Below are 14,012 nucleotides of genomic sequence, written 5' to 3'. Positions count from 1 at the left end.
CTCTTTTTTGGCACAGTTCTGTTTGACAGGTATCAGCATGACTGTAAAGTCTGGCCTGTCATGTTCCAGTTGTTTATATCTGCATGTTTGTTAGTCCACGCTGCCAAGATAGTTGGTCTTGGCTGCAAATGCAAGCTACTTGTTTGCATGTGTTGCTTCTCGCTGCGGCAGCACTGTGCGCGCAGTTTAACCTGTTCCTCGCCCACATGGTGAGCAAGGAAGGCCTGAGGAGCAGTTGGGTCGTCATTTTCTCCAGTAAAACTTTCTCCATAAAATGCTGCCAGCATAAAATATTAAGAAGGATTTGTAACAGTGGCTGTGCTAGTCTTAAGGCAGATGAGCCTGTTGGCCTAGTGTTGCTAATCGACTGTAGGAACTCAGAGCTTGAGGTGTGTGTGGGAAAGTTACACCAATAGACAAGTGGGACACCACAGCTCTGTGGCACTGTGGTCAACTCCGTTTATATCAAGGGAAACCGGAAGGGCAGGATGCCATTTTAGTTTCCCGCCGAACCGTTTATGTAAACTATCTTCCAGTAGTCACCCCAGAGGTACTCCCCAAGGGAGAAGCTTTGCGAAAGCTCTTTGCAAGTTGAACATGTTACTTGGAGAATGGGTAGCTGAAAATACACTTTGCAGTTAGTTCCTTTTTAAGCAGAACAAAGTGCCGTTTCCCCATCGGGCCTGCAGTGAGGATGCTTGCGGCTGCGGGGCTTCTTGGGACCCAGGGCAGGCCGCCATGTCAAAGCAGGAGGACGCAAACCTCAATGCAAATAATCCAATGTTTTAAACTAAAAGTGGTTTTGATTGTCTTAAAGGGCTTCAGTAGTGAGGGTGCATGGCTCAGTGGAAGTGTTGGAAAAGACAGTGTCTGGTGTACAAAGACAAGAAGACCCTGCAGGGGGCAGCAATTAGATAGGATGGTGAAGTCACCACCTTCTCTCCTGTTACGTGTCATCCCTTGTCTGCTTAGAGTTGCCAGGTCCCTTGCTCCAGTGGGCCCCAACCCCGCCTCCAAGGACGACCACCCGCTTGGCCACCCACTCCCTCCTTCCTGCTAGATTTAAAGGGCCATCCAGCCGATTGGCGGGCCACATGGTCCCCACCGATCAGCTGAAGCCCTTTAAATCTGGCATGGTGTGCTGAATCCAGCTGGTCGCCACGGATACCCTTCACTGTAAGCTGGATACGCAGTCCAAAAGCAGGCCGAGAAACAGAGCCGAAGGTCAGGAAGCCGGGAAATCAGTCAGAGGTTTCAGAGCGAGGAGCGGAGGCAGACGGTCACGATCAGGTCGGAGCACGCACGGTTGATTCCGCACCGAGGCAGGTGAGCAGGGGTGTTTATGATCAGGTCCTCCCTTCCCTGGGAGTCACTCTGCAAAGACTCACAGCCCCTCACGTTGCCTGTGCAACAGCTGCAGTCTGGCACTTCTTCCCTCTTGCACATGCCCTGGCGTGCCCTGCGTCTGGGACACTCAGGTGAACTAGGTGGGGACTCCGACCTCGGGATGTCTCCAACTGGGGGTGCTGGGCCAGGCTCTGGATCAGTCTCCCTCCGGCTGCAGCTCAGTCTCTTCGCCTTGCTGCTCCTCCTGTGCAGCTGCTGGGGTCTCTTCTCCCTCCGGTGCTGGTAGAGGTCCCTCTGCTGGGATGACTCCAGAGGAGGCTGGGATGCTCCATGCCTCTTCCTCATCTGAGGCATAGTCAGCCTCAGCAGAGCCAGGGCCCAGGACACAGGGGGGGAGGGAGAGAGGGATGGCTGGGTGGGTGGTTGTACTCGGGGGCGGGGCGAATTGGAGCCCCCAAAAGCAGGGGAACCCCTGCCCCGACCTGGGGGCTGGCAACCCTATTGCTACTCTTTGGGCAATTTCCTCCTCCTCCTCAGAAGTTCAACACCCAGTCTGACGCTCTCTCTCTCTCTCTCAGCTACAGATGTAGTTAGGAGCCTATCTCTGTCTCTCCCCTTTCCTATCAAGTACGTTAATTCCTTAATAAACCTTTATCTACTCTTTAATCAGGTTGTGCGCCGTTGCTGTGTTAATTACCAACAGGAAGAGCCTCTGCTTTGTATGCAGAAGGTCTCAGGTTCGATCCCCGCCATCTCCAGTTAAAGGAACCAGGTAGTTGGGGATGTGAGAGACCTTTACCTGAGGCCCTGGAGAGCCGCTGCCAGTCTGAGTAGACAGTACTGACCTTGATGGACCAAAGGTCTGATTCTGTATAAGGCAGCTTCATGTACTCACAGTGTGTGATTAAAAATGCCAAGTGCCCATCAATTGGTTCTCAAGCCCCGTGACTAGTGCTTAACCCAATCTGCACTTTTCCCCATAGATAAATTCTATTTTTTTTTAACTCAGCATAAAATTTATGGGGCTATAATTAAGTTTTTGGCCCACTTTGGAGGCAGGCAGGGGTAAATTATTGTTTCTTTCCTGTTCTAAGAGATTTCCCGATCTTTTGAGCATGCACGAATGCCCTACAGATATTCCTCCAGCCCGGTGGTGTTGCTGACGCCACCCCAACAAATAAATATGTGCATGTCAAGTGCTGTCAGGTCACCTGTGGCTTAGGGTGACCAGTGCTCCCTCTAAGCTGTGGAGTCTTGTGAGCAGAAATTCTACTTTGTGAGCTGCTGGCATTAAAGTTGTGAGCGAGGGATTTGGCCCCTGCATGAATTAGTTTGCTCTGGAGCCCTCCTTCCTGAGCGGAGACAAAAATGCATGATCTGGAGACTGAAAAACGGTGTGCTAGCTCACACTAACTCAGCTCAGAGGAAACACTGATGGTGACCCTGTGCATTTTTGTTGTTGTTCAGTCGCACAGTCGAGTCCGACTCTCCGTGACCCCATGGACCAGATCACGCCAGGCCTTCCTGTCTTCCGCCGTCCTCTGAAGTTGGCTCAATTTCATGTCCCTTGCATCGATAACACTGTCCAACCATCTCATCCTTTGCCGTCCCCGTTTTCTTTGACCTTCGATCTTTCCCAGCCTCAGGGACATCTCCAGTGAGTGCTCCCTTCTCATTGGGTAGCCAAATTATTTGAGCTTCAGTTTCATTATCTGGCCTTCCAGGGAACAGTCAGGGTTGATTTCTTTTAGGATTGACTGATTTGATCTTCTTGCAGCCCAAGGGACTCTGAAGAGACTTCTCCAGCACCATAGTTCAAAAACCCTATGAATTAATAACCTCCAAAAAGTCCTGTTGCTAACAGCCTTGCTCAGGTCTTGCAAACGGAGGGCCCTTGTGGCTTCCTCGATTGAGTCAGTCCATCTCATGGTGGGTCTTCCTCTTTTCCTGTTGCCTTTGACTTTTCCTAGCATTATTGTCTTTTCCAGTGATCCTTGTCTTCCCATGATGCGACCAAAGTATAATAGCCTCGGTTTGGTCATTTGAGCTTCTAGGAAGAAGTCAGGCTGGATTTGATCTAGAACCCATCAATTTGTCTTTTTGGCAGTCTGCAGTATCCGTAAAGGAGCTGCGGTGGCTCAAGTGGTTAAGACGCTGAACTGCAGGCTGTGGAAGGTCAGTAGTTCAGCAGTTCGAGACCCGAGTGTGCCGCATGATGGAGTGAGCTCCCGTCTCTAGTTCCAGCTCCTGCCAACCTAGCAGTTCGAAAGCAAGAAATTGCAAGTAGATGAATAGGTACCACTTCAGTGGGAAGGTAACAGCGTTCCGTGCTCCTTGGTGTTTAGTCATGCTGGCCACATGACCACGGAAACGTCTTCGGACAGCGCTGGCTCTTCGGCTTTGAAACGGAGATGAGCACCGCAACCCTAGAGTCGGACTCGACTGGCTTTCGAGCAAGGGAACCTTTACCTTTAGTATCCGTAAAACTCTTCTTCAGCCCCAGATTTCTAATGAAACAACTTTCTTCCTGTCAGCCTTTTGCAACGAATAAATAGCAGAGTGATATTAGAAGTTCGAGGCATCTAATTCCACAGTCCAATTTGAGTTGCTCAGCCGAAGCTAAGCAATCAGCAGAGTGAAGTCTCCTCTGGTCCAGAGAAACCCTGATAGCATCTGAACTCTGCCAGGAGAGGTAGAGATGGCCACAGGCTCTGAAAGGAGATTAGACAGATTCATGGAGGAGAGGTCTATCAGTGGCTACTAGCATGGTGACCAATGGGAACCTCCGTGTTCAGAGGTAGTCCACCTCCAAATCCCAGTGCCAGGAGCGATGTTCCCTCTAAGCTGAGTTAGTGTGAGCTAGCGCACAGTTTTTTAGCCTCCGGGCTCACACATTTTTGTCTCAGCTCAGGGAGGATGGCTCCAGAGCTAACTAATTTAGGCAGCAGCCAAATCGCTGGCTCACAACTTTAATGCCAGGAGCTCACAAAGTAGAATTTTTGCTCACAAGACTCCACAGCTTAGAGGGAGCATCGGCCAGGAGGGAGCATCAGGGGAAAGCCTCAGCCTCTATGCCCTGTTGTTGGACCTCCAGAGGAACTGATTGGGCTACTGTGTGAGACGGGATGCTGGACTAGATAGTATCACAGAGTTGGAAGGGGCCATACAGGCCATTTAGTCCAATTCCCTGCTCAATGTAGGATCAGACCAGCCACTGCTTAAGGGCAGCCCGTGAGGGGGAGCTCACCACCTCCCTAGACAGCTGGTTCCACTGTTGCATGACTCTTACTGTAAAAAGGTTTTTCCTAATATCCAGCCCGGTACCTTCCCGCCACTAGACGAACCGCTTGTCTGATCATACAGGGCTCTTATATGTTCTTAACAGTAGTGCGAAGCAAGCAATACTATCTAATTAGGATTGGAGACATGATAATGCCACGTTTTAAATAAATAAATGACTAATGTGGATTTCTACTTTGAAAAGATTGTATATTTATTGAGTCCCTAATGAATTTGGATGCCACAATAGACCTATTAATATGGATTCTCCCTGCACAATAATACTGTCAACCGGGGGGGGGGGGGGGGGGGGGAGAGGAAATGGTAGTTCACGGTGGGAAACCCCCCCTCCCCAGCAAGTGAGCTCCCGATTCAGGTCAATTGTTAAGTTCCTCTTTGTCGTCATAGCAGCATCCATCAGTTCTCAAACCACTGTTCACACCTGCAGTTCCCCACTGTGCCAAAGCAGCCGGGCAAGGGTGTCACTTCCTTTCTGGAATGCAGTTCGGGGTTTTTACGCTGATGACAAAGGGACACAGGAAGAAAGGAAGGATGTTACTTGGGCCAGCCTGTCAGCTTGTGTTTCCCATCTGAACCACCAATCTCTGGGACCTGGCCGAAGAACCCGCTTTCCTTTCAACTCGCCTGAACATCCACCCAGGCCGAGGGGGTATCCTTTTGACCTGCCAGCCCACAACATTATATTTTGGGACTTTTGTAAGCCATTTTGGCAGCCGGGGAGCTCCAGAAACTCCGTGGCAGTGACTTTTTCTTCGGAGAGAAAGCCACAGATGTGACAACTACTGAGAGACCAGTTCTGACAGGAAGGCCGAACTGCCAGCAAACTGACCCCTGACCCGGCATCCTTACCTACGCATAATCTTATCCTTTCCCAGCGAGAACCCCCTCTTCCCTCTGCCCGTGGGAATAGCCGTGCCTTCGCAAATATTTGACCTCTTCTTGTGGGACCCAGCCTCTAGTGCCCAGCCATATGGATTAAATAAAATAAGTTTAAAATAAGCAAGTCGTCGGTGTCCGAGCTTCCTGTGTTTACAGTCTGGTGAGCGCAGCGTTGAAACCAACTGTCCCAGCTGCTTCCCATGAAGAATTGAAAGCCAGGTTGAAACTTTGGTTTCCAGATGCAACAGAAGCCGAGAATTTTTAAAGAGTACAAGGTAGAGCAGGGCTCCTCCCCAACCTTTTCCGGCCTGCGGGCACATTTGCAATTCTGATACAGCCTGGTGGGTGCAGCCACAAAATGGCCACCAGAAGAGGTGATGCCAGCCACAAAATTCTGCTGCAGCTTACCTTCAGCCACACATGAAGATCCTCGCGCCACAGTGGACACCAATGTTCCCTCTAAGCTGTGGAATCTTGTGAGCAAAAATTCCACTTTGTGAGCTGCTGGCATTAAAGTTGTGAGCGAGCCATTTGGCTACTGCATAAATTAGTTTGCTCTGGAGCCATCCCTTCCTGAGCGAAGACAAAAAGGTGTGAGCCGGAGGCTAAAAAACTGTGAGCTAGCTCACACTAATTCAGCTTAGAGGGAACACTGGTGGCCACTGCAATATTTTTTTTAAAAAAGGAACTGCACATTCATTTGTTCTTTATTACGGTCACTCGGCCAATCATATAAAACATCTACACTGAAAAATTCAGGCATACAGTAGGCCAAATAAAACAATTTAAAATTAAACTCTAGTTACAGTATAGTTTCTGAGACCCAAATATCACCAGACAGAATCTAGCTACTTGATGAGTAATCTTGGCATTCTTATCAGACAGAAGATAATCAAGTCTTAACTTTTTCAGTGAGACCAGAGAATTTGCCTAACAAAACTGCACAGACAATTGAGTCCCCAATGGCCAATCAGAAGTTTTGCTGGGCAAAAAGCCCCACTTGGCTCCATCCGCCTTCTAAAAACACGTGGCGAGCATCAGGAAACGTGTTGGTGGGTGTCATGGCGCCCATGGGCCCCGTGTTGGGGACCCCCGAGCCAGGGGGTTACAAGGAGCACCGGGGGACAGAATCACAAGCTGCAGCCGTGTGGCCCTTCTGATAAACTGCTCCGAGTTGGCTAGTAATTGCCATAGCTCTTGCTCTCCAAGTGTGAATGAGGCCCACTAGTTTATAAACAGTCCCATTACCTCTTCCGGAGGGGGGGGGTCAGCTACTTCCTTACTCCCTTTAGCAAATGATGTCCTTTGATAGCGGAATCGACACCCCTTACATCACCCCTTCCTCAAGATGCAGATGGAAGATTGGATGGTATAACATCCTTCCCCGGAGGCAGCAAGATTGATGGGGAGCATCTGTTTCACCTAGACCTTCAATCGATCTGCCCGGCCGGCCATTAACCGAATGCTTATTTAAAAGAATAACACGGTCGTATGCCCAAAGAGATGCATTTGTCATCCACTATAGCCTAAACCATCTCAATCTGTGAGATATATAGGCGTGTAATATATAGTGAGATTCTAGCGGGTTAAGAGCAACACAGTACATTTTCTGGCAGTGTATAAATAAATCTCCAAAGCCTCGATGAAGGGCACATACATCAGAATGCGCTCTGGCGAGGCCGTCCTTCTCACCTCAATAAGGCGCGCGAAGGAATTGCTGCCAGTCGATCGTGCCTGACGTGAACTGAGCAGAATTGGGTTTCTGGGAAAGTAACATTGTCATCGCAGTCGAATCCTGTTGGCATCTTCTGCACAGGTTGTAACTGCCACGAAGCCGTCAGGCTTTTTAAAGAAGGGCGATAACCAGCGTGGAGTGGCTGAGAAATTATTTGATTATCGTTCTTCGTTGGCTGCTGTCCTTTTCCGTTTGAGAGTAAGTTGCATGTCAGCGTATTTTGCAGCAGCTCGATTTCCGTAAACCAGGGGTTCCTAGCGTTTTTGAGCCTGTGGGTGTCTTCGGGCCTCCGACACAGAGTGGCGGGCACGGCGACAAAATGGCTGCTGCAGGAGGTGGAGCCAACCTCTGAATCGCTGCTATGAGAGGTGGAGCCAACCACAAAGCATCAGAGAGTGAAGTCACTCATAACTCTAGAGAGCCAGTTTGGCATAGTGGTTAAGTGTGCGGACTCTAATCTGGGAGAACCGGGTTTAATTCCCCACTCCTCCACTTGCACCTCCTGGATGACCTTGGGCAAGCCGTAGTCCTGTCTGAGCTGTTTTTGAAAAAGAGCAGTTCTCTCAGAGCTCTCTCAGCCCATCCTATGGGTGTTTGTTGTGGGGAGGGGAAGGAAAAGGAATTTGTAAGTTGTTGTGAGACTCCAAGTGAAAGGCGGGGTATAAATCCAATCTCTTCTTCTTATAAGTTCTTCAGCATTCTGGGATGCCTTTTAAAATGATCTTATTGTTAAAAAAATCTTGCATACACACAGTAAAGATGCCAATCAGATCTCCAGTGGCCAATCAGAACCTCTCCTGGGCAAAAGCCCCACCGGGTTCCAACCACTTTGTAAAAACACTCGGCGGGCGCCAGGAAAGATGTCAGCGGGTGCTATAGTGCCCACGAGCGGCACATTGGGAACCTGTGATTTGAACTGATGGGAGCTAAAGGAATGAAAAAGTGCAACTACAGAAATAAGTATTATGTTAGATATAAGTGAAATCTAAACGTTATCTTCCCGGAGTTCCTTCTCTATGGAGTGAGATTGATGGAAGGACAAAAAATAAATCACCTTTTAACCAGAAATGTATTAACCAGAACTCCTTTTCCATCTCTCTCTTTTTTTACGAGTAGGTGAATGGGATCTAAACTGTGCCACCTAATGCTCAAATATAGTGCAGTAATGTGCATTGGCATGTCATGAGCCTTATGAACGTATTGTTATAACACTCTGCAGCGCTGTGTCTTGTGTTGAAAAGCAAAAACGATGCTTCTCTGTTGCCGCTTAATAGCCACTCAGCCAACTCTGTAATCACTCTTGAATTTGTGGAGAAATTGCCAATAGACAGTCAAGTGGACCGAGACCGGCTGTGAAGCCGCTGTAGGTCACCCTCGGCTACAGTTCCCGCGTCTGGAGCTCTGTGCTTGTTTCAGGGTGTTAATGGAAAAAGATCGACTGCTAAAGATTTGTTTAGTTTCTTTCATCCATTAAAGTTTACCTGCCTTGATGGTTTGCGGGTGGCCTGACTTCGTTGCAAATTCAAACAAAATAGCCCTGGCTTCAAACAAAATAGCCCTTGCAGAAGCGTGCTTTGCGGTGTTAATCACAGCTAGCCCCTTGCCTGCCCTCAGGCATCCATCTAATGGCACCGGATACCAAGTGTGTGGTTTGTGTTCATTTAAGCCAGACTTAAGCGAGCTGAGAACTAAGCAGCCTAAGGTTTGGACTGACAATGTTGGAATCGAATGGCCTCGCCAACGAGGAGGCATTTGGTTTCGCAGGGTGGGCTTGGCTACTAGATCGCGACTGGACGAGTCGGAGTAGCATTAACGTAAAATTTGTTTCTCCGGATTCCGTTTGCAGGGAGAATGGAGAATCCAATGGCCAGTTCTTCTCCCCCGTCGCATTTCCCCGACGACGAGGGCTCGAAAGAGAGCAACGATATTGTCTCAGCTGGGTAAGCCGCTGTTCTTCCAGTCTCGAGTTAAGTCGACTGTGTGAGAGCCACTCTGGTGTAGTGGTTAAGTGCACGGACTCTAATCTGGGAGAACCGGGTTTGATTCCCCACTCCTCCACTCGCAGCTGCTGATGTGACCTAGGACAAGCCATAGTTCTGTCAGAGCTGTTCTCTCAAGAGTAGTTCTCAAAAGAGCTCTCTCAGCCTCGCCTACCTCACAGAGTGTCTGTTGTGGGAAGGGAAAGGAGTTTGTAAGCCGCTCTGAGACTCCAAGTGAAGGGCAGGGCATAATCAAATCTCCTCTCCTCCTCCTCCTCCTTCTCAGACTTGGCCCGCCCCATGCTTTCCAAAGACAGTGTCCTTGAGCAGTCCTTTTTGCCCTCTGCAGCTACTTCTTAACTTTCACCTACTTCTTACTTTGAAAGCGTGTGAGATTGCCTCTAGCATCCTTGTAGAGGACCTCTTTTAGACATGATGCTGGCTCTTCTGACATAGGAAATGATTTGCGGGTAAGTTCAGGGATTCAGTATGAAGTCTGCAGTGGGAATCGTAGATCTGTCTGAAAGATCATCCTGCGTTTGAAAGGTCTCCGTATAAAGCAGTACCCGTGTAGATTGGTTAAAACACTTAGGGCTGTTCAGCTTAGGAAAAGGGCGGGAAAGGGGAGACATGAGAGAGGTCTATAAGATCAAGCACGGTGTGGAGAGAGTGGTCAGAGAATCTTTTCTCCCTTTCCCGTAACACTAGAACCCGGGGCCATCCACTGAAGCTGACGGGTGGGAGATTCTGGACAGACACAAGGAAATACTTCTCGACACAGTGCATAGCTAAATTGTGGTGCTTGCTGCCACAGGATGTGGTGACGGCCACCAGCCTGGAAGGCTTTATAAGAGAAGAAGAAGAAGATTGGATTTATATCCCGCCTTTCACTACCCAAAGGTGTCTCAGAGCGGCTTACAAACTCCCTTCCCTTCCCCACAACAGACACCCTGTGAGGTAGGTGGGGCTGAGAGAGCTCTGACAGCAACTGCTCTTTTTCAAGGACAGCTCTTATCAGAACTACGGCTTGCCCAAGGTCATCCAGCCAGGTGCAAGTGGAGGAGTGGGGGAATCAAACCCGGTTCTCCCAGAACAAAGTCCGCGCTCCTAACCCCTACACCAAACTAAGGGAAGTGGACAAATTAATGGAGTGCGCAGCTATCAGACAGTGACTAGTCACTAGATATTTACTTCTTCCAGTCCCATGGGCAGGGTACCTCTTGATATCAGTCGCTGGGGCTGACGGGTGGGAGGGTGCTGTTGCAGTCATCCTGCTTGCGTGTTTCCTAGAGGCAGCTGGTTGGCTACTGTGTGACCAGGAAACCGGATTTGGTGGATCTTTGGTCCACTCCAGCACGGCTCCTCTCTATGTCCTCAGACGAGCCTTTTAATCTGAATCCCTAATATAGCTGCTGCACACGCTGTCTCCTAGAAATCATTCCGGCAGGACCAACATGCCGTGCTTTGATAGTCGCTTCCCGGGAATGCCTGTCACGCCATCATCGATACTCGCAGCATCGCCGAATACCCCCAAGGCGTCACAACGGGCGACCACTCGTTCACGGCAAGGCCGTCTCACAATCGCTCCTCTCCCCTTTCCAGGCTCAATCACTCGGAAGGGCCTTGCAGCGGCTCGCAGCCTCCCAACAACCCGGATTTTGCGGAGGAGGGGCTGCAAGCGCCGTTGCCTCGCAGCGAGTCGTCCGGCAAAGCCGAAAATAGCGAGCCGAGACCTGAGGAGGAGGTGAGCAGAAAACGATGGGAAGAGCAGCCCTCGTCGTCATATCCCCCTGCGTTCAGTTACCCGACTGCGCCTCGTAGCAGAGGCTCGGCTGCCGAGGTTGATTAGCATTGTTCCCCGTTCCGTTTCTCAGGAAGGCGAGGGCAGCGATGGGTACGCCGGTGACTGATGCTGCCGTCGCTCATCCCGTGGGAGGCGGGGCTGAGCGGATGATCGACGGTGGGCGGGGGCAAAAAAATCCCTCGGCAGGGCACCGTCGGAACCGCCTGGCGATCGGTTCCCCTTCCACAAGCCTATTTGGCCTGAGCCGGCATCGAAGGCAAGATACAAACACGCGAAGCTGCCTTATGCTGAATCAGACCTTCGTTCCACCAAAGTCAGTATTGTCTAGAGAGCCAGTTTGGTGTAGTGGTTAGGAACCCAGACTCTAGTCCAGGACCACCGGGTTTGATTCCCCCACTCCTCCACTCGCAGCTGCTGATGTGACCTAGGACAAGCCATAGTTCTGTCAGAGCTGTTCTCTCAAGGGCAGTCCTCGAGAGAGCTCTCTCAGCCCCACCTATCTCACAGGGGTGTCTGTTGTGGGGAGGGGAAGGGAAAGGAGATTGTAAGCGCTCTGATACTCCTTTGGGTAGCAAAGTGCAGGGTTTAAATCCAATCTCCTCTTCTTCTCCTCAGACTGGCAGCTGCTCTCCAGGGTCTCAGGCTGAGGTCTTTCAGTTCCCCTCCTACCTAATCCTTTCAACTGGAGGTGCCAGGGATTGAACTCGGGACCTTCTGCATGCCAAGCAGGTGGTCTCCCTGGGCAGTCACTGGCTCCAGCATCTCACGGCTTAACTTCTTACAATAAATGCTTTAACAGGATACCGAGTCTCACAGAGCAAAGTTTTCAGAGCCCTGACTCGAGTGATGCCGTGCTCTTCGTTTCCTGTTTCTGTAGCAGTGGCATTGTCCTTATTCAAATACCCAGCCCTAGCTCTAACGGTTGTGGCAGCAGATGACTGGGTTTAATTTTCTTAAAAATGACCCTTGGAAGTTCCGAACAACAACGTGGGCTTTAGAAAACAGGAACTCTATTCCACCACCCAATCTAGTCTCCTCCAAGCCACCTCATAGTTCTCCAACACAAATTTACCTTTGACTGTGTCTAATAGTGAGAGGCCAGCAGATTCTAATTAGAGAGAGCCAGCGTGGTGTTGTGGTCGAAGTGTCAGACTAGGATCTGGGAGACTCAGGTTCGAATCGCCACTCATGCCAAGGAAGCTGGCTGGATGACCTTGGGGTCTAGTCAAACTCTCTCGGCCTAACCTACCTCGCAGGGCCGTTGTGAGGAGAAAATGAAGAGAGGAGGACATTTGGGTCTCCGCCGGGGAGAAGGGCAGGGTATAAATGAAGTTAATAAATAAATTCGGACAAATGGGGTGACGGAGAATTTTTTGAAAGGGGCTGTGGCTCAGTGGCAGAGCATCTGCTTGGTAGGCAGAAGGTCCCAGGTTCAATCCCCGGTATCTCCAGTTAAAAGGACCAGGCAGCAGGTGATGGGAAAGACCTTGACCTGGGACCCTGGCTCAGTGGCAGAGCCTCTGCTTGGTGTGCAGAAGGTCCCAGGTTCAATCCCCAGATCTCCAGTTAAAAAGGAACAGGCAGCAGGTGATGCGAAAGACCTCAGCTTGAGAATTTGGACAGCCACTGCCAGTCTGTGTAGACAATAATGGCTTTGATGGACCGATTCCGTATAAGGCAGCTTCAGTTTTCCTGTTCAAGAGGAACACCAGTGCGAGGTCCGGACTTGACACCAGCTGTCATTCCTGAAAGCATTCCAGGCGCCGTTCTAGGTTTAAAGCAACCAGACTCTCTTCTCTCTCCTAGCAAAGAACCAAGAGAGGAGGATGGTCCAAAGGGCGAAAGAGGAAGAAAACCCCCCGGGACAGCAACGCTCCTAAGTCTCCCTTAACGGGTTATGTGCGGTTTATGAACGAGCGGCGGGAGCAGCTCCGAGCCAAGAGACCCGAAGTTCCTTTCCCAGAAATCACCAGGATGCTGGGCAATGAATGGAGTAAACTCCCTCCGGAGGAGAAACGGGTACTGCTTAATTACCTTCCCCACGTTACAGTTTCGGAGTATAGCTGTGTCGGTCTGCGGCAGAAGAGCTGGATTCGAGTCCAGCAGCACCTTAAGTTAGAGACCAATGGGATTTTCAGGGTATGAGCCTTTGAGAGTCAAAGCTCCCTTCGTCAGATATAAAGTTTTGACTCTTGAATCTTTGTTGGTGTCCGATGTGCTCCTGGACTCGAGTCTAGATCTTCCAGTCAGTCTGTTCTCCGTGCATTACCGTGCAGATAAAAAAGAAGCTTTTGGGTGTCCTAAGCAGTGGTATCCCTTTCTAAGCTCCCGTGTGAGATCAGGGCCCTGCGGGACTTATTGCAGTTCTGCAGGGCCTGCAAGACGGAGCTCTTCCGCCAGGCCTTTGGCCAAGGCAGTGGACGTCCCTCCCACCCACCCCCAGCTTCTCTGGCCCTAGCTTTTCTGCCCAGCTTTTTCCAGCCAGTTGTCCACCAGTGGCCGGATTCTGATTGGTCACCTGAGTACTGCTATAGTTACGCGGTATTTTATGATATTTTATGTGTAAATTGTTATTTGAATCTATATATCTAATAGCCAAGGCGCCCCCTGCATGCGGATATCTAAATCCACACATAGGGGGCGCCTAGGGGGCAAAGAGATTTTCCTGCACATTTGGGGCAATCCCCAGATGTGCAGAAAAATCTGAAATCTATAAAAAAAAACTACAGGGGGGGGATACGTAAATCCCCCCAAAAGTAAATGTGACCTTGGGTCAGTCACAAGCTCTGGCACAGCTGTCCTTGAAAAAGAGCAGTTTGTGTCAGAGCTCTCTCAGCCCCACCCATCTCACAGGGTGTCTGTTGTGGGAGGGGAAGGGAAAGGAGTTTGTGAGCCGCTCTGAGACTCCAAGTGAAGGGCGAGGTATAAATCCAATCTCCTCCTCCTCCTCCTCCTCCTCCTCCTCCTC

The 14,012-nt window shown here is 50.2% G+C and overlaps 1 protein-coding gene across 5 annotated transcripts in view; it reads left to right on the top strand.

Annotated features, from left to right (window-relative positions):
* Positions 1-14,012, top strand: part of HMG20A (high mobility group 20A) — an 86,217-nt gene that overhangs the window by 41,880 nt on the left and 30,325 nt on the right. For 4 of the 5 annotated variants that reach the window (XM_015410377.1, XM_015410379.1, XM_015410378.1 and 1 more), the window contains 3 exons: positions 9,108-9,201; positions 10,843-10,984; positions 12,851-13,063. In XM_015410377.1, the coding sequence (XP_015265863.1) occupies positions 9,113-9,201; positions 10,843-10,984; positions 12,851-13,063 (444 nt within the window). In that variant the 5' untranslated portion in view covers positions 9,108-9,112. The remainder of the gene's footprint in view (positions 1-9,107; positions 9,202-10,842; positions 10,985-12,850; positions 13,064-14,012) is intronic. The other variant, XM_015410381.1, reaches the window with a different exon arrangement.

The sequence above is a fragment of the Gekko japonicus genome, unplaced genomic scaffold, assembly GCF_001447785.1.
Source record: "Gekko japonicus isolate JY-2015 unplaced genomic scaffold, Gekko_japonicus_V1.1 scaffold1765, whole genome shotgun sequence".
NCBI lineage: Eukaryota > Metazoa > Chordata > Lepidosauria > Squamata > Gekkonidae > Gekko > Gekko japonicus.
This window is presented reverse-complemented; position numbering and strand designations above follow the sequence as displayed.